Source organism: Sminthopsis crassicaudata, chromosome 3 (assembly GCF_048593235.1).
Source record: "Sminthopsis crassicaudata isolate SCR6 chromosome 3, ASM4859323v1, whole genome shotgun sequence".
Classification (NCBI taxonomy): Eukaryota; Metazoa; Chordata; class Mammalia; order Dasyuromorphia; family Dasyuridae; genus Sminthopsis; species Sminthopsis crassicaudata.
In genome coordinates this window covers 521,530,979-521,555,336 of record NC_133619.1, presented here as the reverse complement: position 1 = coordinate 521,555,336, position 24,358 = coordinate 521,530,979, and the positions used below count along the sequence as shown (strand labels likewise).

At 37.3% G+C, this 24,358-nt stretch overlaps 1 protein-coding gene across 1 annotated transcript; it reads left to right on the top strand.

Annotated features, from left to right (window-relative positions):
* Positions 1-15,947: 15,947 nt before the first annotated feature.
* LOC141563314 (nicotinamide N-methyltransferase-like) lies at positions 15,948-23,801 on the top strand. The gene is made up of 3 exons (XM_074304215.1): positions 15,948-16,202; positions 20,581-20,788; positions 23,166-23,801. The coding sequence occupies exons 1-3, from the start codon at positions 16,046-16,048 to the stop codon at positions 23,608-23,610; spliced, it is 810 nt and encodes a 269-aa protein (XP_074160316.1). The 5' UTR covers positions 15,948-16,045; the 3' UTR covers positions 23,611-23,801.
* The last annotated feature ends 557 nt before the right edge of the window (positions 23,802-24,358 follow it).

The following is a 24,358-nucleotide window of genomic DNA, read 5'->3' as shown; positions in this document are numbered from 1 at the left end:
TCTTGTAGATTGCTAGTAGCTTTGATGGCTGAGCAATTTCTGATGGTTCTTTCAATTTTTCAACATCTACCAGAGGTGGGATTGGATAAATGCATGGTTGGCAAAGAGCAGAACAAAACTGAGGAAGAACAAGTTTTTAGAGACAACTTGGTTGGACAATAGAGTATGTCAAATATGGCTAGAAAAGTAAGTTGAAGCCAAAATGTGAAAGGCCTTAAATGCAAACTGGTTCTTATCTTGCTGTCTACATTCTGACTTTTGCTGTACCCTGCCCTGTGGCTAACCTGTTTTTCTCCCTATTCCCTATTCTCATAGTCCTGGCTAGTTGCCCAGCAATCAGTGACTCACTGCTGCCTGTCATAACAAGGATAACACGCTATAAATTGGGGAAATACAATTTATACCTTTAAGTGCCTGATGATCTTCTGCAGTAAACACCTTGGGAGGGCGTCACAAAAATGGAGAAATATTCCTATGGAGCACATTCTTTGCAAGAGAAGCCAGCCTCCTCACTTTTTCCCTGGGGTGATGACCATAGCAGTTATTTAAGTGATGGAATCATTTTGTGAGATTTTTGTTTGGGAGTTGCTCTGGACTATGCTTTTTGTCATATCGCCTATCCCCCAAATAGCTTTCCTCCTCCCCTTGCTGTTGTGCCTCCTCCTGATTCTTACAAATAAAAGAAAGATTGGACTTCTGATTGATCCCAGAGTGAACCAATTGAGAGGATGTCTATAGGGAAACAATTTCATCTCAAGTGTTTTCTACATATGTGTATAACTAATTTAAGTTTGAGACTATTCTCCTTAGGGACTTTGTGTGCAAAAGAAGCAGATTTTCCCTTGTTTGGCAGGATTATTTTGTAATCACTATTCTTTCTATACTTTCTTAGTAAACATCCTTTTGTAAAAGCTAATTGATGTCAATTGGTTGACTGATACTGGGAAGCACACTGGAGCGATGCTTATGAGCAATAGTACAAGAAACCCCAAATCATCAGGATTATCTCTAAAACCATGAAAAGGAGCAATAGCCATTTCACATGGGACCACAAGGTGCCCCTAACCTCTAGAATATTCTTTTCTTCCTTTGTGGAGAACTGTGATATTTCCTATGGAATGGATTGTTGTTTTTCTAGAGGCAAGTCTTCCTGGATCTCTGTAAATCAAGGGAGTTAGATTAGAATATCAGGGCTTCTTAAGCTTTTTCCACTCATGGCCCCTTTCCATCTGAGAAATTTGTACATGACCCCAGGTATATAGGTATATAAAATAGGTATGCAAAGCAAACATTTACTGATAATAAATCATAATTTCACAAACCCCACATTCAGTTATTATTCAGACTCCCTTTGGAGTCATGAACCACAGTTTAAGAAGCTGTGCCTAGATGATCTTTGAGGGCCTTTCGAGCTTTATGATCTTATTATGATTAATACAATTAACTAACAGAACTTCTGATAAGGAAATGAGTTTCTTCAAAAAGGTAATGAGTTCCCTGTCACCAGAGATGTCCAAGAAGAAACAGTGTTGTGGACAGAATTTTTGTTTTATGTCTGTGGCAACAGTTCCCTTCAAACTGTGGGATTCTACTGTGGACAGGATATTTCAACTCCTAACAGATGGGTACAATCAGCTTTAAATGAACATCAGTAACAGCCTCAGAGGGAAAAGGACAGTTTAAGGTATATATAAGGGTAGGATGAGAGGCAGCTGTTCTGCCTTGTAGGTGACAGAGGAAGCCATAGCTGGCTTCTCCTAAGTCTGATATTTCAACTGTGGATGGGATCCACGGTTCTCCAGGGTGTGACCCACCCTCAGATACCCCCATTTCAAAGTCTTCCGTGTTCTGCTCATTCCTGTGCTTACCCCTCATGAAGCTTCAGTAATTCAGAATCTACAGAGTACCAGATTTGGGGTGATCAGTCTAATTGGTCATATCCTTCACTATACAGTGATAGTCTGATCTCTCTGGTCTTCTCCAGCCCTAACAAGCTGGGACAAAAAAGGTCATGGATTTTGTGAATTATTTTTTTACAAACTTTTCCTCTGCCAACACAAGGGGGCAGTCAAAGCTAGGGCTTGGTGTCTGGAAGGCAATAAGAGTATCTTTCAATAAGGTTCCATCTGTAATCCTGCCTGATTTTCGCCTGTAAGAATAGGAGAAATTTATTGCCTAAGTAAATGACATCTGGGAGGGTGGGGGTTAGGAAGTGGGGTGTACGACCAGTCACAAGGAATGGAAGCTTAATCTGTAATTTGGTTATATTTAAGATCTCATATGGAGCAGAGAAAGGCAGCATAGTATATATAGTAGCAAGATCTTTGACTTGAAGGCAGATGAGCAGGGTTCAGATCTCAGTTTTGCCATGTGCTACCTGTATAATTTTTGTGAAATTCTACTATCCTCTCTCAGCCTCATTTTATTAATCTATAAAACGAGAGAGTTAGACTAGATGACCTCTAAGGTTAAATTTCCAGCTCTAAATCTATAATCTTAAACCTCAGATTCATGCAGACTAGGGCTCAGCCCAGTGTGTAGCTAGTTCAAGTGCCTGTTATATGCCAGGAACTGTGTGGATACATCTATGAATGTGGAGGAGCTGGGGGTTATTTTACAATATGGACAAAGTCCTTCTGGTCTTTCTTAGAAAGTACATCCACAAATTCCCCACTCCAGCCCAATCTCCTCCCATGTCCTAATAATCAATTTCTATTTAAAGTACCTGGATTTAAGGTGAGGTTCTGCTACTAGTATATATATGACCTTTTATTATAGACTTCAATTTGATCAGGACTTTAAACCTGTGATATGAGAACTTTAAAAAAATGCTTTTAATATAATTGTCTTCTTTTCTAACACTTTGTATTTTATGCATTTAAAAACATTTGTGATTAGAAGGGTTTCATAAGCTTCATCAGATTGGTAAAGGGATTCATGATTTTAAAAAAAAACTGTCCAAAATCCATATATTAGATAATTTCCAAAGTACTGGGGTCTAAATCTATGAATCTATAGTCCTGTGGGGGTTTATTAAGCTAGGGATGGGCCAGTTTTCTAGTAAGGGTCAAGTTTGTAGTGCCAAAGGTCTAAAAAGATCCCTAGATTATAGTTTAGTTCTTTTCTTTTGGGGAAAGATGAATCTGGGACTTTTGAGGGTTTTCTGAGGGGTTTTGAGCCTTTTTTTGAAGCTGTCTCTTGGATAGAATGTAAACTAGTCCCAGGCGGTCCTAATTACTCATCACCATAGCTGTTCATAGCAGTCACCTAGGTTTTTGCAAGTTGGCTGTTCTGGAAGCTCCTTGAACTGGCCAGTGTGCCAAGTCAGCTGAGAGTACACTGACCTGAGGTAAGCTGACCACCTGCCAAGCCAGAACTGCTGAGTGTGCCCAGCTTTGCCTTGGGCCCCTGCATTCCTGGCCAAAGTTGACCAAGGGGTGGGAAACAGATCACTGTTTGATTGTGAAAATTGACTTGTGCTCTGGCCCAGTAAATCTATGCTGGGGGTGTAGCCCTTCAACCTCTCTTTTCACTGGCCCTCAACCTTGCCACCCCTCCATCACTCCCCTCCTCTCTCACCCATGCTCATTACTTCAGTCAAGTAAGGTGTCCTTTTGCCCTTTCCAAACCATCTTCTCACACTATATCTCCCACAGTCCAGCCACCAGAGGACTCACTCTTTAATCTGAATTTTGAACCAAATGATTTTCAATAATTATTTGGATGGATTCTATGTACATGTGTGTGAGGAATGGCACCAGGCTGATGCAAATGTATTTAATAGGAAACTCCTTGGAGAACAGGGACTGTCTTTTATCTTTCTACTCTCAGAGCTTAGTACAGTGCTCTGCACATAGTAGGTGCTTAATAAATACTCCTCTGACTGATACAAAATTGTGGAGGGTAGCATTAAGTGATTGGAAGTACAGAGGAATCCTCACCAAGCTGAACAATGGAGCTACTTGGAGATGGCTCTCTCCTTGCCCTCCAGGAGTAGCCTCCCCATAAACTAGGATTTATAATCCACACTAATGGGACAGCTTGGATCCCAGGAAAAGGCTCTCTTTCCCTGGCTCATAAAGCCTAGATTTATAATTTATACTCATAATTTATAGGCCCATCATAGTAATTAGAACTTAGATTAGGCCCTCCATGGCCACATTAAATTTGATTAATGATTTATCATTTTAGTTTAGATTTTGCTTATTTATTATTCATTACTAAGAGGATAGTCTCATAATTTCTAAATACCCAGGATATTGGAGTTATTTAAGTGGCTCTGGCTCTCAACCCTGAAGATATTCTCCAGCTTGGAACCTTTATGGTTCTTGCCATATCCCTCCAGGGGACACTACAAGGATCAGAGGTGTCAGCAAATACCAATGAGTGGGACAGAAGTCAACCACTGAGACCTCCATTTGGGTTCTGCTTTAATTCTTATTAGTTGTGGTGATCCTCAGCAATCAATTAATTTTTTTGAATACCGGTTTACTCATATGCAATAGAGTAATGGAGACCTAGGGAAGTCCTATCCCTGACAAATGTACCTGAAAAAAATTCCTGCCATGAATGATATGTCCTGCAAATAATAATAGAATCTTCTCTTGAAAGATAGCAAACTCTATCTTATGGGGTTCTATTTATTAGACAATTTTCCTTTACATTAATCTTAAACCCACAGGCTTTCTTACAGCTTCCATCCAGTTTTCGTATTCTTTATGCAGAGATCAAATTGAATTACTTGATGTCATTTCCTATATCTGTGGTGTCAGACAAACATCTGGACATACAACATCCCTGAGTGTGGCCTGAACCAGATTAAAATATAATTAGGAAATATTTAATAAAGTAAATGAAAATATAATAAAATATAGCCACTGTTATATTTTAAAACTAAGTCAATAGGTAACCTGCAAGGGATCTTTATAATACAGATTTGTGGCCCTCATTCTACTTGAGTTAGATACCACTATTCTACATAACAGTCTTTCAATTGTTCCTTCAACTGAATGCTCCTTGCATCAGAAATTCTTAATCTAGAATCCACAGACTCTTTGGGAGGATAGATTTCAAAGAATCCATTCCCTGAATGGAGAAAAAATTATAACTTCATATCAACAAGATTGTTTTTCTTTGGAATCCTATTTATTTTACTTTATGCATTTAAAAAACTTTTTGAGAATGGGTCTATAACATTTACTAGTGGGCAAGTTTCAAAAGCTTTCTGAGTTTCTTTGTAAAATGATTAGTTTGGACTAAATGACCTTTAAAGTTCCTTCCAGCTTAATATCCATTATCCTCCGAGCAGGAAATGCTTCAAGCATCAGCCTGCTAATGGACTGGACATCTGTAGTTCATGCATTAGCCTATTTAGTTCAAAAGTCATCATCAGGTTGGTCACAGAGGATGAATTTTTTGCCATAGTACCTCTGAAAGGCTACAAGGCAATAGAGAAGTTATGATCTGTGCCAAAGAAGTGGCCCTCTTGCTATTAAAGAGGGAAGTATTTTTTCCCAATCAAGCTCTAAAATTGAGGGTGGGGGGAGGCTGACATGGAGGAACCAGAAATCTTTGCTACTTGGGGATCTGAATCTAGTGGATCTTTAGGGTTTAGTAGTTCTGTGCTGCAGTAGGTTAACCTGTTCAAGTAAATTGGGCATTAATATGGTAAGCTCTCACAAAGTAAGGAGGGATTGTATGTGTATACGGGGCAATGGACTGCTCAAGGACCAGCACACTAGTCCAGGGCTGAAATAGACTGATCAGAATGCGATGAGCCTATGATAAATGCTCTTTCAACCTGAGTGAAAGAAGGAAATCCAGTTTAAAATAATTGACACTGGTAGAGAACTCCTGAACCCATTGTCTTATCCACACATAAAATTTGCATTTTAGTTGAAAGCTCTGAATAACTCTGTGTTGCTGAAGTGCATTGGACCTTCAAATAATAACAATAAACAGAAATAGCTATTATAATAACTTGACTTATGAGCATTGGGTCAAGAATAGCTGGAAGTCAGGGCTAAGGAGTAGAGACTAGCACCAAGAATTAAGTTACTCAGGTAGAGAAGATCTTGAGATGAGACTGATGACTTTATGTAATTCTGCTTCATTTAAATCCAACTCACACACAATTCAAGACATCACCAATGATGACATTGCTTTTCTTCATAAACAACAGGAGAACAACAACTAGCTGGCATATAATTAACAACATCAACAGTACTTTAAGATTTACAAAAAGACTTTCCATGTATTGCTATCTCATTTTCTATTTTAGATAAATTTAATATGTCTGCTGCAATCAATTGCCATGACGACACTAAGCTCCAAGGTATTCTCCAATCCTAGCCCACCAACACTAAACTGCATAGCTAAGTACAGAAGACAGGCACAGTTATCAACACTCTTAGAACAGCTTTCCTTTATTGTTCCCCTGGGATTACTCTTGCTCTGGGATATTGTCCTTGGCTCCCATCTTTGGAGGATCCTCCCTGCTTTTTCTCTCCTGATCTTTAGATGCTGTCCTGGGACTTCTTGTCTTTTCCTTCTCTGATATACAGTCACAGTAGTCATGATTTTAATTGCAGTTAGTAGTAGTAGTATTTATTTAGCATTTTATTTAAAATTATATATGTATAAATTATATAGCATTTTAAGATTTATAAAGTTCTTCTCTTAAAACAACTCTATAATAAATCATAGGTTAATATTATTACTTCTATTTTAAAATAAGAGTATAAAGCTGAGAGGTTAACTGACTACTCTGGGTTTCATAGTATCTGTCAGCCCTCAGATTTGAATCAAAGGTTCTGTAATCTAATATTTTTTCTGCTGTTTTGTCCTTCTAGTGATAGAAAACTCAGAACTTTTCACCAGAGTTAATTATTTCTCCACTCTGACTCTTATCTAGATTGCATCTCAAGATCTCCTCTACCTGTCTGAGTAACATAATTCTTGGTACTAGTGTCTACTAGCCAACCCTGCCTTCCAGCTGTACTTAACCCAATACTAACAAGATAAAGAGATTCTTTTTCCAGAAAAATCCCCAAGTTATCTTATCTAGGTTTTGCTATTAGATTTGAAAGGTGTGCAACAAAATTCACATCTCTGATCAGCATCAAAGATTTGGTGGAACCTGGCAGATGGACATTTTATTCCACCTACTTATATAACACTACTCAAAGATGAGTTACATGTTATTGCTTTAATTAGTATGGATTATAATTTAATTATTTTAAATTAGGTTACAATGTCATAGTTTCTACTGATTAGAATCCAGTGTGAGTAAAATTAAAAATTAATGTTATAAAATATTTGTAGTCATTTCTGCTGTACTTGGTGGTCATTTATTCAGGTCATTTATTCAACATTATTTGGCTCATTTCTTAATTTCTGCATTCATTAAATTCTTACTATGTATGCTGTTGTTGCTTGTTCTTCATTCTCAAATATGACTGTGATATCAGGGAAGTGACACTATGACATGAAAGTGAATTAGATTTGGAGGGAGGGAGGAATATATAAGGTCATCTACTCCATTTTTTCTCCAGAGCAATCTGGGTCTGGTAGACACATATAGATTAGGACAACTGGAAATGGTCCCAGACGCAGGTGAAGACCTTCCTTGATCTTTTTAAGCTGACATTTTTAATAGGTTTCAATTTGATTGAGGCAATTGCCTTATTCAGTGATTAAGGCTAGGTAAGAAAGAAATGAGGGAAATAATGGCTTTTTTTATCTACTCAAAAAAAAAAAAAGTAGTCTCAGAGGAGAAGACTAGGTGTCAAGGAAAATACACAGAACAACTGTCTTCAGAGAGCATATAATCTATGAAAATTTGAGTTGCATTTGTTTTTAATTTACTTCTATATAATTCAACAAATATTTATTAAACACTGTTTGCTAAAAACTATGTATGGTACTTGGAATATAAGACCAAACAACTAAATAGTCCCTGCCCCCAAGAAATTTACATTTTACTGGGAGATAAATAAATATATTCAAAATGATTTTTGTTGGAAAAGGGGAGTAGATTACTGAAAAATTGAAAGAACAGAGAAAACCTCATGTATAAATTGCCACTTGAGTTGAGCCTTTAAGGGAGATAGGGATATTCTGAGAGACAGAGATGAAATGGGAGGACATTGTAGGTATGGAGGATAGCTTGTGCTCTGCCATAGAGCTGGGAGAAGGCATGTAGTATATAGGCAAGAGCAAACAGGGGTATTTAGATAAAATATATAAGGCAAATTCGTGTGAAGTATATGTAGAAATCAGTCCACTTTGATTTTTCCACTCAAATCCTCTCCATAATCTTTTGTTCTGTAGTAAAGGCCATAGTGTCTTTCCAGCTTTTTGAACCATTCTATAAAGAAGTCAGTTGTCCAGAGGGTTGTTAAGATAAATCAGAAAACCAGTGGTGATAAAGAAACCTTAACTGAAGGCAAATGTCAGGAGCGAAGGGTCAGGAAATATCAGGGAGTAATGTCTTCTAGGATTAGCTAGAAAGACTCACAAGGCTTATATTTCCTAGTAGGAAAGCTTGGGTCTCTATAGAGAAGGAAAATGTGAGAATAGGGATGCTCAAATGCAAATAAAATTACCTTAGAAACAAGCTATGAAGGAGAGTATCACAAAAATGATTCCCTAGGCCCCAGTATCTATATCTGAAAATGAGTAACAAGTTACCACAAGAACTTTCAATGTAATACCAAGTAGATGAATGAACAGGGCCTCATATCTACTTGCAAGATAGAGACTAGGGGAAAATAAATGGAAAGGACAAATCATCAGACTGACTAGAGTTAGCTAGAGTAAAGAGAAAAATACCATTAGACCGAAGGCATTATGGGGAGTATGAGAGAAAGGATGAAAGAGAGAGAGACACACACACACACACACAGATAGAGAGAGACAGAGAGACAGAGACAGAGAAAAAGAGTAACCTCAAAGTGGGCTTAGTCCTGAAGAGAATCTAGCCTAAAAGTATATCTCTTGAGATCCAATCTAGACAAGAGTCATAGTGGAGAGATAATTAACCTAGTGAAAAGTTCCAAGTTGTCATTGGAAACAAAAAAACCCAACAGAAAATGAATGTAAATTGATTTCTAAAAGTGTAGCTTTAAACCTACAAAGAATAATATTGGAACTAAGTGGTATAATCTTTTCAGCTTTCTTTTTGTGTATCATCTTATGTAAGCTCCTTGAGAGCAAGGTCTCTGTCTCTCTGGCTCTGTCTCTCTTTCCCCCTCCCCAATTTGTATCCCCAGTGGTTTGTCTTGAATATTATAGGCAATTAATAAATGTTTATCAAATTAAATTGAAGTAAACTAGGTAGAAATCTGGGTTTGAATCAGGAAGATTTAAATTTTACCTTAGATACTTGTGACCATGAATAAGTCATTAAACTGATTAAACATTAAGTTCAATTTGTCCTATAAAATGAGAACAATAGTAACATCCCTTTACAAAGTGAATGTAAGGATCAAATGAAATTTCTATTTGCAAAGTGCTTTGCAAGCCTTAAAATGCCATATGAATATTACCTATTATTTTTATATTAAAATCCTATAGCTTTGATTATTATAAAACAGCTTTCTTAAAGCTGCAAATAAAATGCTTTATTTAAAAATAAATAAAGGCAGCTAGGTGGCACAGTGCATAGAGCACCAGCCCTGGAGTCAGGAAGACCTGACAAATCTGATCTGAGACATTTACTAGCTGTGTGACCTAGGGAAAGTCACTTAATCCTGATTGCATCTAAAAACACATATAAAAATTAATTGATGAATCTATAAGGACATAAGTAGCAAAGAGGTGCCATCTGACTAAGTAAAAATATAAGTCTCAATATTTGAACTCCATGGACTTGCCCTCCCTTTATTAGGGGCAAGATACCCTAAACTAGAGAGACAATTTTTTAAAACTATGATGACAGCCTGGTCCTTGGACAAGGCACATAGTCTGTCCCTCACAAGATCCAGGTTGTCCTTACAGAATTGCAGGAACATAGATTCACAGATCCAGGGTTGTGAAGGATTAGAGAATATCTAGTCTGATCCTCCCATTTTCTAAATGAGATACTCCAAGTCTTTCTAACTTGGGAAAGGATACAAAGGTCACTTCTACATCAAGATGAAGCACAGAAGGAGGACTTAAGGACAGGGGTAATAAAATAATGAGAACAATAATTGGTAAAAGTGTATAGCCATAAAATCTCCCCTAAAACAAGGTGACCCCCCATACATATGGAAGTAGATCAGGATGGAATAGAACCATCTGGGGAAAATGTAAAAAGAAAGAACTTTTTAAATGAAGCAAAATAAATATACATCTAAAAACAGTCAAGTTAAATTAATAAGCAGTCTAATTCAGGAGCTAGGGGCAGTGGATAGAGCACTGAGCTTAGAGACTCCTTTTCCTGAGTGCAAATCTGGCCTCAGACACTTACTAGCAGTGTGACCTCGAGAATTAGCCACTGTAGTTACATAATTCTCTTCAATAATATTAAACACACATGCATGTATATATACACAAAGTGACTTAATTTTGTTTGCCTCAGTTTTCTCATCTTTAAAATGTTGTGGAAAAGAAAATGGCAAACCATTTCAGTGTCTTTACTAAGAAAACCCCAGATGGGATCATGAAAGTTGGATTCAACCAAAAACAAATGAACAACAAACATGTCCCAGGCTAAACCCTGGACATATATATATATATATATATAATGTCACATATGTACATTTGTGTATGTTTAAATATATATGTGTATATATATATATATATATATATATATATATATATATACACAAAACATGTATATATACACATACACACATATCTATGAAATATATGTACTGGTCCAATAGTGTGTATGGTTATATACATAAATACACCTATGTGTACATATAAGTACATCTATACACACATACATATATATGTACATGTGTGTGTATCTATGACTATATTTATCTGTTTCAAGTATTTTGTCCTTTCTCAGAGCAAGGCTGACTACATCTCCTCCTTAGATGTTAGGGATACCTCTGGGAGTTTATGGTATTTCTTTTCTAGTGTTATCAGCTATTGTGCCCCCATTCCAGATATATTCCCACACCCACATGCATCCCCCCAATATACCCACATTATTGGTCACCAATTCCATATAGCCAATGTGACTAATCACCAGTTCCATGTGACTAATATCAATTAGCTTTTATAAAGGGGATATTTATAGATACAGCAAGATGTACCAACATTTGCCCCTACCCCCGGGGAGCATTTTCTCATTTCTACTTCCTCAATCTCAGGGGAAGAGTAGGCTCATCCTGACACAATTTTCTCATAGCATGGGTCCCTCCATGTTCCCATTCAAAAGTAACTGTTGCTGGCTCAGTCCTCATCTCAGGTACTAGAGGGCTGAGTCCTAACAGTGGCTCCTTGTTCCTCACAACCTCCGCGCTGAGCTGGCTACAGAACCCAACTTGGACTTGACTTCTTGTCCTCTCAAAGTTTTCAAGGCTAGTCTCCTTCACCTAATACAAATACTACAAAGAATATAAAGAATGAAGGCTCATTATTCATGGAAATGGGGAAGTCTGATGCTTCTCCCTTTTCCGCATTATAGCTCCCCAGAAGGCCACCAAACTGGAAGAATCAAGCCACAAGAAGAGATACAGTTGACTAGTGCTTTTTCCAATTGCAGTTTTTCAGTAAGAGCTAATCATTGGCTAGTAAACTAAAGCTAGTTAAAGAATGTCTACACATGGTTTTAGGTCCATGTAGGAATTACATTAGCCAATTACTTTTATATTCCTAACAACTGGGTAAATTGGACAGTTCCCTCATGTTGCCATTCACTCCGGGATTCTTGGTGGCTCAAAGTGAGAAGGCCAGTCCCCTATGTACATAAATATGTATATGTGTGGGTACATATAAAAATATATATGTACCCACACATGCACATACATTCATGTAGGTATACAAAGATATATATGTGTGTATATACATACATATATTTATATATATACACACATATATGTATATGTGTATATATGTATGTATATATATATAAATATATTTCCATTCCAGATATATTTCCTTCCCCTTATTTTACAAATGAGGGATATTGAGCCTCAGAGCATCACTATTCAAACCAACTACTCAACCTTCAAAAGAAGTATTATTTCTACTGTATCACACTACTCTTCTTTCCTATCACATAACGTAACAGTTTGGAAAATAGGCAAACCTACTTAATTTTTCTTTTTTCTTTGTGGATAGTTAGGTTATAGTCTTCTGAGTGACAGTGGATGTCTTTTAGGAGACCCTGCAAAGTTTCATGGCTTGATAACATTGGCACAAAGCATCCTCCATTGTTAGGGAATCCCGCTTCCATTTGGGCACTGAATCATATGTGATCTTTGATAACCTTTGGTAAGCTAGATGGCACAATAGATAAAATGACTTACCTGGAGTCAAGAAGACTTATCTTTGTGAGTTCAAATCTGTCTTTAGATATTTACTAATTATGTGACCTTTGGCAAACACTTAACTGTATGCCTCAGTTTCCTCATCTGTAAAATGATCTGGAGAAGGAAATGGCAAAGTACTTCAGGATCTCCATCAAGAAAACTCCAAATGGAGTCACAAAGAATAAGACACTCCTGAAAAATGACTCAACAGCAGGTGCCAGTCACTGTGCTAAACACTTTGCACATTATCTATACAAATATTCAGTTGGACACAATTGACAAAAACTACTTTTTTATGTTTCACTTACTATCAATCAGAGAGTAATCAAACAAAATTATCTCTGCTATTGCATTGTTCAAAGAATCTTGTAAAGTAATTTAGCAATGATCTAATAACTTACAAATAGTGAAATTCCCCCCCCCCAAAAAAATCCAAAACCCTGGGATCTTCCGATATTATTTCCATTGCTCTATTTGCTATCTCACATTCCCTCTATGGCCACGTTGAGACTATGTCCTTGGCTATTTTAAACTCTATTGGCATTTCATCATCCTGGAAGATCATAGAAGCCCTGAAACCAAAACTAAATCCTCCTCAGTAGTCCCTGGAGGTCCTTCCTCCTTCTAGAAGAGAAAAGTCACAGTGGATAGTTCCCCTCAGAACTTCCCTATAGAGTGGTACCTAGAACAACTGCCTTATTACTACCATCTGGCTGTGCTCCTCTGGACTTTACACTATGTCTTGATGCCTGAGTACATTTCCACTGCCTTTCAACTTCATTTTCTATATTGACTGCTCCATTAGATTGTGAGTTTGAGGGCAGAAACTGCCTTTTGCCTTTCCTTGTATCCCTAAATTCTTAACAGTGTCTGGCACAAAAAAGTCACTTTAAATAATGTTAATTGACTAACTTATTGACAAGGGTCTAAAAAGTGTATGATTCAAAGAAAGATGCTGAGGGTAAGGAATGGGAATAGGAACTAGAAACTTTCAGCTACAACCTCAAACTAACCCAAGTGGGGAAAATAGTGTAGTGATTACTGTGTTATACTCTTGATAAGGAGAACTGAGTTCAAATCCTACCTCAAACACTTGCTAGCTATGTGACAAAGCTAAGTCAATTAGTTTCTCACCTTCAGTTTCCTCTTCTCTGGAATGAGGAAAATAGCAGTACCTACATCAAAAAGTTGTTTAAAAGATCAAATAAGATATTGTATTTAAGGTGCTAGTTAAAGGACAGCTAGTTGGTACAGAGGATGGACCACCTGGACTGGAATCAAAAAGGGTCATCTTTCTGAGTTCAAATCTGGCTTCAGACACTTAGTAGCTGTGTGACCTTGGGCAAGTCCCTTAACTAAGTTTTCTCATTTGTAAAATGAGCTAGAGAAGAAAATGACAAACTACTTCAATATGTATGCCATAAAACCCCCAAATGGGGGTCACAAAGAATTGAATGACTGAAAAATAACTAAATAATTAACCTGGAATCCATAGATCTAAGTGAATAGATTTCAGATGGAGTATGAATTTAGATGATGGGGGTAAATTACATTTTAATTTTCACTAACCTCTAATTGAAATTTAGCAATTCTTTCAATTATTAATATTTTCTAGAAAACAACACTTGGAGAAGAGTTCTGTATTCTCTATTATATTCCATTAGATTACTAAAACATGAGTGTGTGTATGTGTGTGTGTGTGTGTGTGTGTGTGTGTGTGTGTGTGTGTGTGTGTGTTTGGCTGGGGCAGCGGTGAAACAAAAAAAAATTAAGAACCCTCCATTTATACCAGTGTCTAACTGAGCACCTAACATGTCTTCAACATTGTTCTGGGCACTGTTGCAAAGAAAATGTTTAAGCCATGGTGCCCAGAAAATGTCTGAAAAGTTGGTGAAAGAGCCAGAGGGATGATTTGTTGATGTGATCAGTTCCATTTCAGTACAGATTGACTGACAGAGCTATTTGGCAATCTCTGTTCTTTTCATTGATGTGAATGTGACTATGAATATTCTAAGCTCCAAACTTCAGTTCACATTTATTTGCTCTGAGACCAGAAGAACAGATCACCTTTGTGACCTCTCTAGGTCACCTATTCAATAAGGATGCAAATAATATGTTCTTAAATCCAAAAGATCCTGTGAATACACATGAGATAATTGTGCCCCTTGAATCTGTAACTTTTACCAGATATTAACTCAAGATACTATTTTTATATGTATCACTTAAATATTTTTTGTTTTATTTCTTAGAGTTATTTTTTTTTCAGTTTGTCTTACTCTCTAACCAAATTGTGCTTTCCTTTTAGGCTCCTTTGGTGTTAGAGTATAGGGTTCTGACAAATTGGAGGTTAAGAGCTAGAGAGACCCTAGACTAGATCATCACAATCCATTCCCCTCCTTCCACTCTATATTTTGCAGCCTGAGCAGTAACAAAACTGAAAAATGAATCCAGGTCCTTTGATGCCAGATTCAACACTTTTGATTAGTTTGGATTTTATGGTGAGATGGAGTTTGAATTGCACCTTGTTAGTAGGATTTAAATTGTTTGATTGGGAGGGCATGCTGAACTATAATGGAGGTTATTGCACAGGAGGAATAGTTGGATAGGTAGTCTGGGATCAGGTTATGGAAAGTCAAGAATTAGGAAGGAGCCTTTGAAAATACTCCTTTCATTTCTAACCTTCTTAGGTCTTCTTTGAACATTAATTTTCAGCATTCAACCCTGAAAAACCTGATGTTCCAAATGTTTCTTTCTCCCTTGCCCTATCCCAACCCCTAGACAGCAAGTAATCCAATATGTGTTAAACACATGCAATTTTTCTATAATATTTCCATGTTTATCAGGCTGCACGAGAAAAACCAGATCAAAATGGGGGAGCAATGAGAAAGAAAACAAAAGCAAGCAAAGAACAAAAAAGGTGAAAATACTTTTTTGTGTTCCACATTCAGTCCCCATAATCCTCTCCCTGGATACAGATGACTCTCTCCATCACAACTCTATTGGAATTGTGCTGAATCACCTTACTGTTGGAAAAGAGCCACCTCCATCACAGTTGATCATCACATAATCTTGTTGCTGACTACATATATTTCTGACACCAGTTTTCCTACATTATCATATTCTCTGTTCTGGAATGATAGCATAGGAAAAGGAGGAAGTATTATAGTGGGGATTGTAGCCAAATTCTCTCAGAAATCCTCACTTTTTAAGGAGTTTACTAAATTCTCCATTTCTCCCCCCATTATACACTCCTCTTTCTTTGAGTGAATTCCCTCATTCCTTTGTCCAAGATATTTTGAAACAAGAGCTCTTGCTCTCTCTCTCCCTCCCTCCCCTTACTCTCCTACATCCTCCTCATCTTTCAAGTCTGCGCTTCAGGACTTTTATAACTTATTGTCAGAGTTTTAAAAATGAGTATGTTTTCCCCGGTTAGTCTTTAACTAGCTCCCTATATCTGAGGTCTAACAGGACAGAGGAGCTAGCGTAACACCTGTTGGGCAGCTCTTCCCTTGAGGTGTCCCTGGACCAGCCAGAGAAGAAAAAGTAGAACTAAAGTGCCAGGGTGAGACACAATGGTGGAAGCCGACTTCACTGGGAAGGATGCCTACCTGAGCCACTTCAGTCCTCAAACTTACCTGGAAAAGTATTACACCTTTGGACCCAGCCCCTCTCCAGAAAATCAGATTCTGATGCATGTCCTCAGAAGACTTTTCATGACGTTCTCTTCTGGTAAATGTCCAACTTGTCCTCCCCTGCCCTCTCTTCTCCACTCCCCATCCCCAGAGTAAATGTGAATGCGTTAAGAGAGTGATTACTGATTGACGTGACCAACTTCACCAAGCTTTCTAAAAATCAGGACTGTCCAAAAATTTAATGGATTGCTTCAGGGTTTAGTGGGTTTCTCTTCACTAGAATTTATGAAGCAAAGATTGGATAACTTTTACTTGGAAATATTTTAAAGGGAATTTTTCCAGAGGTAGGGAATCCACTAGATGGCCTTTGTGGTCCCTTCCAAATCTGAAATTCTTTGATTTTATAATCAATTTCAGAATCACCTCATATAGAATTGGGAAATGGAAAGGATGAAGAATCAGAAGAGGTAGGGAGAGACAGACACAAAGACATAGCACAGACACAGAGGGAGACAGAGGTAGAGACAGAAGAGGGGAGATGGGGGCAGAGAGACAGATAGGGACAGAGACAAAAGAGAGACAGAGAGAGAAACAGAGAGAGACAGAGAGACAAAGAGAGAATGAACAGAGAGAAAGAGATTGTGTAACCTGATAGATTGGAGAAGAGGGAATAAAGAAGTTCACTCAGAGGAAAAAGGATATGCATGGAAAAATAAAGAATTTTGTAAACTGTGTTTCAGAGAGGTTTTGAGCTTCATAAACCGCATAAATTATTGATTGACAGCATCCATTTGGCAAGCCTCATCTTTTAGTCAATGTAAATACAACTAGAGAAACTCTTAAATTCTAGTTCTCAGTAAACTCTAGTTCTCATTTACTCTGTAATTTAAAGCTTCCTTACCACTCTGGGTCTCCTATGGGATGAGTATTTTAAAACTTGTGCCTAATCCCAAAAGGTCTTATGAGAATTCATTAGATAAATGTCCTCTGAATCTATAGGCTATGGAAAACTTATAAGATGTTCACAGGATACATTTTGATTTATCTCTCTCACATCTTAATTCCATATGAGTTATTTCTGTTTTTCCTTTCTATTCTGAGTAGATTCAAGGTTTATACAAAAGATAATGTGCATTTCACTTCTCCTCCAAATCTTAATACCTGCCCCTCAGTGTGTTGATATTAAAGATGGAAGGTGGAAAAATTGGTTTTATGGGGAATAGGATAAAAGAAATCAATTGTGTCACCTTAAAACTAACCTTTTTTCATATCTCATGGGGTAATGGAGAATGCTGGGTCTGGAATAGAGAACCTGACTTTGCTGATTATCTAACAAAGTGTGACTGAGTAAAATCATTCCTTTTATCTGGGTCTCAGTTTCCTAGTGAAGGGTGGGAAACTAGCCTAAGAACCTAATCTGATCCAAGTTTTTGAATAGTCCACCATTTATAGATCTTTGGCTGTACAAAAACAGTCAGCAGGTGGAAACTGGCCCTCAGGGATTGATGATCATTAATGTTACCTTCAGGTCCAAATTCTGTGATCACAGAATAGAGAATACAGCCAAGAGTAGTCTAATTATCCTAGCAAGGTTAAGGGATGAAGCTTTTGCTTTGATTTTATGTCTTCCTCATGAGTATGGGCATAATCATTGACATCTAGTTTGGGATTTTGAATAAATTACTGAATGAACAATACTAAATGCCCATCATATGCCAGACTCCATGCTAGATACTGGAAACAGAAAAGAAACAATCCCTGCTCTCAAGGAGCTTACATTTCATTGGAGGGGGGTGGAACATGTACCTGCATAAGTAAATTTTAAAATATATGCAAGTAAATGTTGTTTTGTTTTGTTTTGTTTTTTATTTTAAAGAGGAGCAATGATATCACACAATACCCTGACTTGTTTGTGAATTGGATTTAAGTGAGGCAGACTTGCCTAAAGTTGTGAGCCTCCCTCTCTTTTCCTGAGTCATCAAAATCCAGTGTAGAACAAAGTCAGGATGACTAACAAGGGCTTGGATTACAAAAGACGTCCTTGGCCAAGCTCTAAGTGTTCCACCTGCTTCAGCTTCCTTTGTGACCACTGGAACAAATTATATATATATATATATATATGTATGTATATATATATATATATATACATACATATATATATATTATATTCTCAGGGCATATATATATATACTATATTCTCAAGGGCAGATTTCCATTCATTAAGTCTGTCCACCTGATTCACCTAAATCTTGCAAAATAAATATAAGATAACTGAAGTGGGACATGAACAACTTGAGCATCATGAAAAAATTAATGTAGGAGATGGTCAATCAGCTGAATTTTGAAAAAAGGTAGGGATTCTGAAAGGTGGCGATGAGGAAGAAGTGAATTCTAGGGATAGGGCACAGCCTGTGCAAAGTCATGTATAAAGGAGATAAAGGGGATGAAATGTTCTAAGTAAAGCCATCACATAACTGGACTGGTGAGTTTATGAATGAGAGTGATATGTAGTGAGCCTAGAGGGATAGTCTGGAACCAAACTGTGACAGACTTTAAAAAGCCAAATAAAGAAGGTTATATTTGATCTTAGAGGCAATAAGAAGGTACTGGGATATTTTGAGTACAAGAATAACAAGGTCATGCCTTTGCTTTAGGAAAATTACTGAGATAGCTACAAGGAGGATAAATCAGAGAGGGTAGAGATTTAATCTTATATTCTTAAAGTGGTGTAAATAAGCATCTTAAGACTTTTAATACCTTATTGATCATGATTGAGTGAGGTATAGCTAGTCCAGATGTGGAAAATGAGCTTTTAAAAATGAGCAAAGCAGAGGTAATAGAGTCAAGGAAACCGAGTCAGGATAAAGATAAGAGTGGAGAAGGGGAACTATATTCAAAGAGCAGATTTCCATTCATTAAGTCTGATTTGAAATTTTTCAGTCATTATTCCTCAGTACTACATATATCTCTATTCCAAAACTCTAAATGCTTAAGGGTAGTTCATAATATGAAGGGGAGAAAAAATGAAATGTGGACATACTCAAGAGCAGAGTGTATAGTAAGGGTACTAATTATGTTAAAGTGCTTTATAGGAAGCAAGATGAAATGGATTGTTGGGAAATATCTACATTCAATGGGTCAAGGGCCAAAATGATTTAGGTAATAATTTCAAATGTGCTAAAGGGTGGCAGAGAGTCTGTGGCAGAATCCCTCTGCTATGTTAGTCCCTGAAGTATTAACCATAGAGAAGCAGGAAATTTGATACTAGTATTTATATAAAGGAATTCTGCTGATTAAAACAATGATCCAAGACAATTCCAAAAAACTCATGATGAAAAATGCTATCTATCTCCAGAGGTAGAACTGATGAACTTCAGTGTAGGCTGAAGAATACTTTTTAAACTTTCTTTAATTTTTTGTTTTTGTGTATGTGTTCTTTTGCAGCATGGCTAATATGGAAATTGGGTTCATATGATTTCACATGTATAAATAATATCATATTACTTGCCTCTTCAAAGGGTGAAAGGGAAGAAGAGAATTTAGAACTCAAAATTTCAAAAAATAAATGTTAAAATTTTAAAAATATAATTGGAAAAATTTAGTGAAATATATATATATATATATATATATATATATATTCCTTTAAATATATAAATTATATATATAAAGGAATTCTTAGACCTAGCCTCTCAAAGCCAGTAAAAAAGCTTGTTAGGCTGAGCAGTATGTGACTGGCCAGATCTATTCAAGTAGCCAAGTGATCCTGAGCAAACCAGAGGACTTAGATTTGGAAGGAACCTTGTAGAGCACTGATTTTTATAGATGAAGACATTGAGAACCATATAGATTGAGTAGTCAACCCAAGGGCATACAGATGGACAATAGTAAAACCAAGGGTGGAAATCACATCCAACTGTTGGACTCAAAATCCAACATGTTCTTTACTTTACCTCTTCTCTGAGCCTTAAGTTTTCAGATCTATAAAAGGAGAACTTCATAGCAAGGTTGTAAGACTCAGGTGAGATATTAATAAAAAGGGTCTATGACTTGTTTAAATGTTTATGTTCATATCATAATTATATGATACACAGTGATTAGATAAAATAATTAGCTATCATTTCAGTGAAGGTCACCATTGGGACCCAAGTGATTTTGTTTTGACTTCAAGTGAAATGAATCACTTGAGGCACAGCTGATGGCCTTCACTGTGATTAAATCTAATAACAATAATATAATTATATAAATATTCATGTGATTTATTCTTTTTATTTACATAGTTTATTCTTTATTGAATCAGGTTCTATTTTTTTTAAATGAATCCTAGGGAAGAAAACTATATCCCTCTATCACTACAACACTGAAGGTCACAAGTTGGCCTATGATTCAGAAATTTATGTGAAGTGGGATTGAATAGCCTTTATTCCTTAGAGCAGCTCATCCCTGATCATCCATTTTTGCCCTCTTCTCTTGGATAGGTAGGGTGAAGGGAGACCTCCTGATTGACATTGGCACTGGCCCCACCATCTATCAGCTCCTCTCTGCCTGTGAGTCCTTTAAAGAAATTGTGGCCACTGATTACACTGACCAGAACCTTGAGGAGCTCAACAGGTGGCTGAAGAAGGAGCCAGGAGCATTTGACTGGTCTCCTGTGGTGAAATATGTGTGTGAGCTAGAAGGAAACAGGTAGGTTTTTCTCTGCCTACTTACCAGATCTTTGAGATACTTGTGGCTAAGCTTAACTCCCTGAAGCAAAAATTATTCTTGGGGATACAAGTACAGTGAAGGAAAAAAGTCAGAAACAGAAAAGACAGAGAACAATGGGGAGTGATAAAGAAAGAAAAGAGAAGAGAAAAGGGGAGAGACAGAAACAGGGACACAGAGAGAGACAGAGACAGAGACAAGAACAACAGAGAGAAACACACAGAGGGAAACCAGAGCTACCCATAGAGAAATAGAGAAATTCAAGGAAAGGTAGAAAACCAGAGGTTCAAAGAGACAAGTAGAAAGAGATAGAGGAAAGGGAGACATTAATGGAGAGAGACACGAACCTCCATGTTGAATTTTAAAATATTTTTTACTCATCATACACTCCTGATTGACATTGACAATCTCTGAGAGGGAGGGGAGAGAGAGGGACAAGGAGGGGGGGGAGAAGGATATAAGGGGGGAGAAGAGAGGTCGAGAGAAAGGGATTGGGAGAGGGAGAAGGAGAGAGGAAAGAGGAGTGAAGGAGAGGGGCAGAAAGAGAGGGACAGAGGGAAAGAGAGATAGAGACAAATAGAGACATACACAGAAATGGAGACAGAGATAAGAACAACAGAGAGACACAGAGAAAAAGCAGAGTTATCCATAGATTTAGAGAGAAATTCAAGAAAAAGTAGAAAACCAGAGATGCAAAGAGTCTTACAGAGAGACAAGTAGAAAGAGGGAAAGAAAAAAGGGAGACAGGTTAATGGAGAGAGACATGAACATGACCAGAGAGAAGGAGATCTGAAACCCCTTCAGGGTATGTATGGAATATACATGAGAGAAGAAATGGGGAAAACTGCTTAGTGTGGCAGGGAGAAGGGGACAGGAGATAGAAGGACCCAGGTCAATTCTCTGAAAGAATTCCAATCCAGACTCAGAACATCTTTTCTCATGTTAGTATTTGCCCTCTGGGGCTAGATGCCATTGGCAGCCATCTGAGAATGCAGCCAGCATATGCCTGATGCTAAATGTCTCAGCAGCAGGGTGTACAGTTTCCTTGTTGCTCATGCTAACACAGGTGAGTCAGCCTTCAGTGAAGGATTTTCTTCACAGAAGATGACAAGTGAAAAGGGCAGGAACTTCTCTGTCTGTCTGTCAAGTGAATGGAGGAATATATGCCCTTCCCATTTATAATACAATGTAAGCTTCTAGCAGGGTAGGGGAAGAGGAATGCTGACTAAGAAAAATCAATCAATCAACAAAGCAACAAGCATTTATTTTTACCTACTTTGTATCACACGCTATGCTAAGTTCTTTGTATATTTATATCTCCCTGTATGAAAGGAGTTTATAGTCTAAGAAAAATGAAAAGGGAAAGAGAAATAGAAAGGAGAATATTTTCATAGAAAGAAAAATATTCAGAGATGTAGCTTTTATTGATACATTTATTCCCTGGTGTGCATCTGTACAAAAGTCCCAAATTACATTATTTTATATCAAAACTTTTTTATCTTTAATTATATTTATATAAACCTTTTCACTTAAATTATAGCAATAACAAGTACATAATTTTAAAAGTTTTAATATGCATTTTTAAACCAGGCAAATTTAAATATATCTATAGTAAAAATATTTTCAATAGACGATAGCATTTCAATTTTGTAAAATCATATTATTTTGTAAGCTAGGAGAAATTCAAGGCAGATGCTAACACCTTGCAGCTGATTCCAATCAAATTTCTATAAAACACTTTAATGAAGCTAGTGCAGTCACCACTCGTTCCAATATCTTCCCTCCAAATACTTTAAGCTAGTATAGATACTGCCCTACAGCCCATTTTGATCTTCTTCCTACATAATGCTTTCATAACCAATGTAGGTATCACTTTCTTTGCATTCAAATATATTCCTAATACACTATACACTGAATTCCTATACACTGAAGCAGCTGGATAGGCAAAGGATAGAAAACTGGGTGTGGAGTCAAGAAGACCTAAGTTCAAACCTAGTCTAAGAGATTTATTAGCTGCATAACCCTAGGCAAATCATTTAACCTCTTTTGCCTCAGTTTCCTCATCTGTAAAATGAATATCATAACACCTCCTACATCCATCAAGTGTAATAATTGTAAGTTCTTCGAGTGCCTGGCACATATATATGTAAGCTATGATTATTGGCTATTATTCTGGACTCCTGGATATAGTCATATATTATTTTCTCCCTCCTTCATAAATGAGGTAACTCCCAAACAATCAAGATTTTTGGATAGTCTTGTTAACAGATCCTGAAATAATGAGAGGTGGTACCTATGTGATCAAGACAATTAAGAATTGCTTCTTCCTGTGAGCATATTATTATTTTATTTGTTTCAGAGAGAAGTGGACCGAGAAGGAGGAAAGATTGAGACAGAAGGTCAAGCACCTCCTGAAGTGTGATGTGACTCAAAGCCAGCCTTTGGGCCCTGTCTCTCTGCCGCAGGCTGATTGCCTGCTTTCAGCATTGTGCTTGGATGCTGCCTGCAAAGACCTCCCCACCTATCATCAGGCCCTGAGGAACCTCCATAGCTTACTGAAACCTGGAGGGTTCTTGGTGTTTATTGATGCCCTGAAGAGCAGCTACTACATGATTGGTGACCAGAGGTTCTCCAGTCTCTCCCTTTCTCAAGAGGCTGTGAAGGACGCAGTGGTGAAGGCTGGTTACACAATTCAAGAGTTTGAAGTCATTCCTCAAAGTTACTCCAAGACCAGAGCAGACAACGAAGGGCTTTTTTACCTTGTGGGGCAGAAACTCGGTAATTCAGTAGGATTACAAAGTTAACGAAGCTTTTCTTTCTCACTTCATCAAAACTGAGCTCTTCTGTGGTTCTTGATAAAAATCTCTTTCTACATTCTTCCCAGGAGGCATAAGATGAGTTATGGGCAACCTTTGGGAAGATGGACTGAGTAAACTCTTCAGATGGTACACTGTAAGCACTTAATCTATATTAAAACAATTCACTTGTTTCACCCAAATGATTCACTCTAATCCTTGGTACTTGCTGTTCCTGCCAAAAACAATTACTAGAAGGGATGATCAGTGTCTAGGAGCCTTATAGTAAATCCTGGGATGGGAACAGATTGATCAATTAACCAATCAAAGAAGGATTAATTAAGAACCTACCAAAAGTTCAGCAGGACAGTAAATTCAGTGGGTGAAGCAAGGGCAAGTAGTTGGGGAGACAAGATGATACACATGAAACAATGAGAGAATAATTTGAGTGCAGAATTGTGTAGTACTGAGCATCTCTACTATAGAAACCTGGAAGAGAGAGAGTTATCAGTTTGGATTGTAATTGTTTTTTTTTTTCTTTTCCTTTTTTTCTTTTTAAAGCTTTTTATTTTTAAAACATATGTACGGATAATTTTTCGACACTGACCCTTGCATAGCTTTGTGTTTCAGATTTTCCTCTCCTTCCCTCCACCCCTTCCCCTAAATGGCAAGCAATGGATTGTAATTGTTAAAGGAGCCTTTGTAGGGGACATGGGTCTTAAGTTGAGCCTTGAAGAATGGTTATGGTTGATTAGGT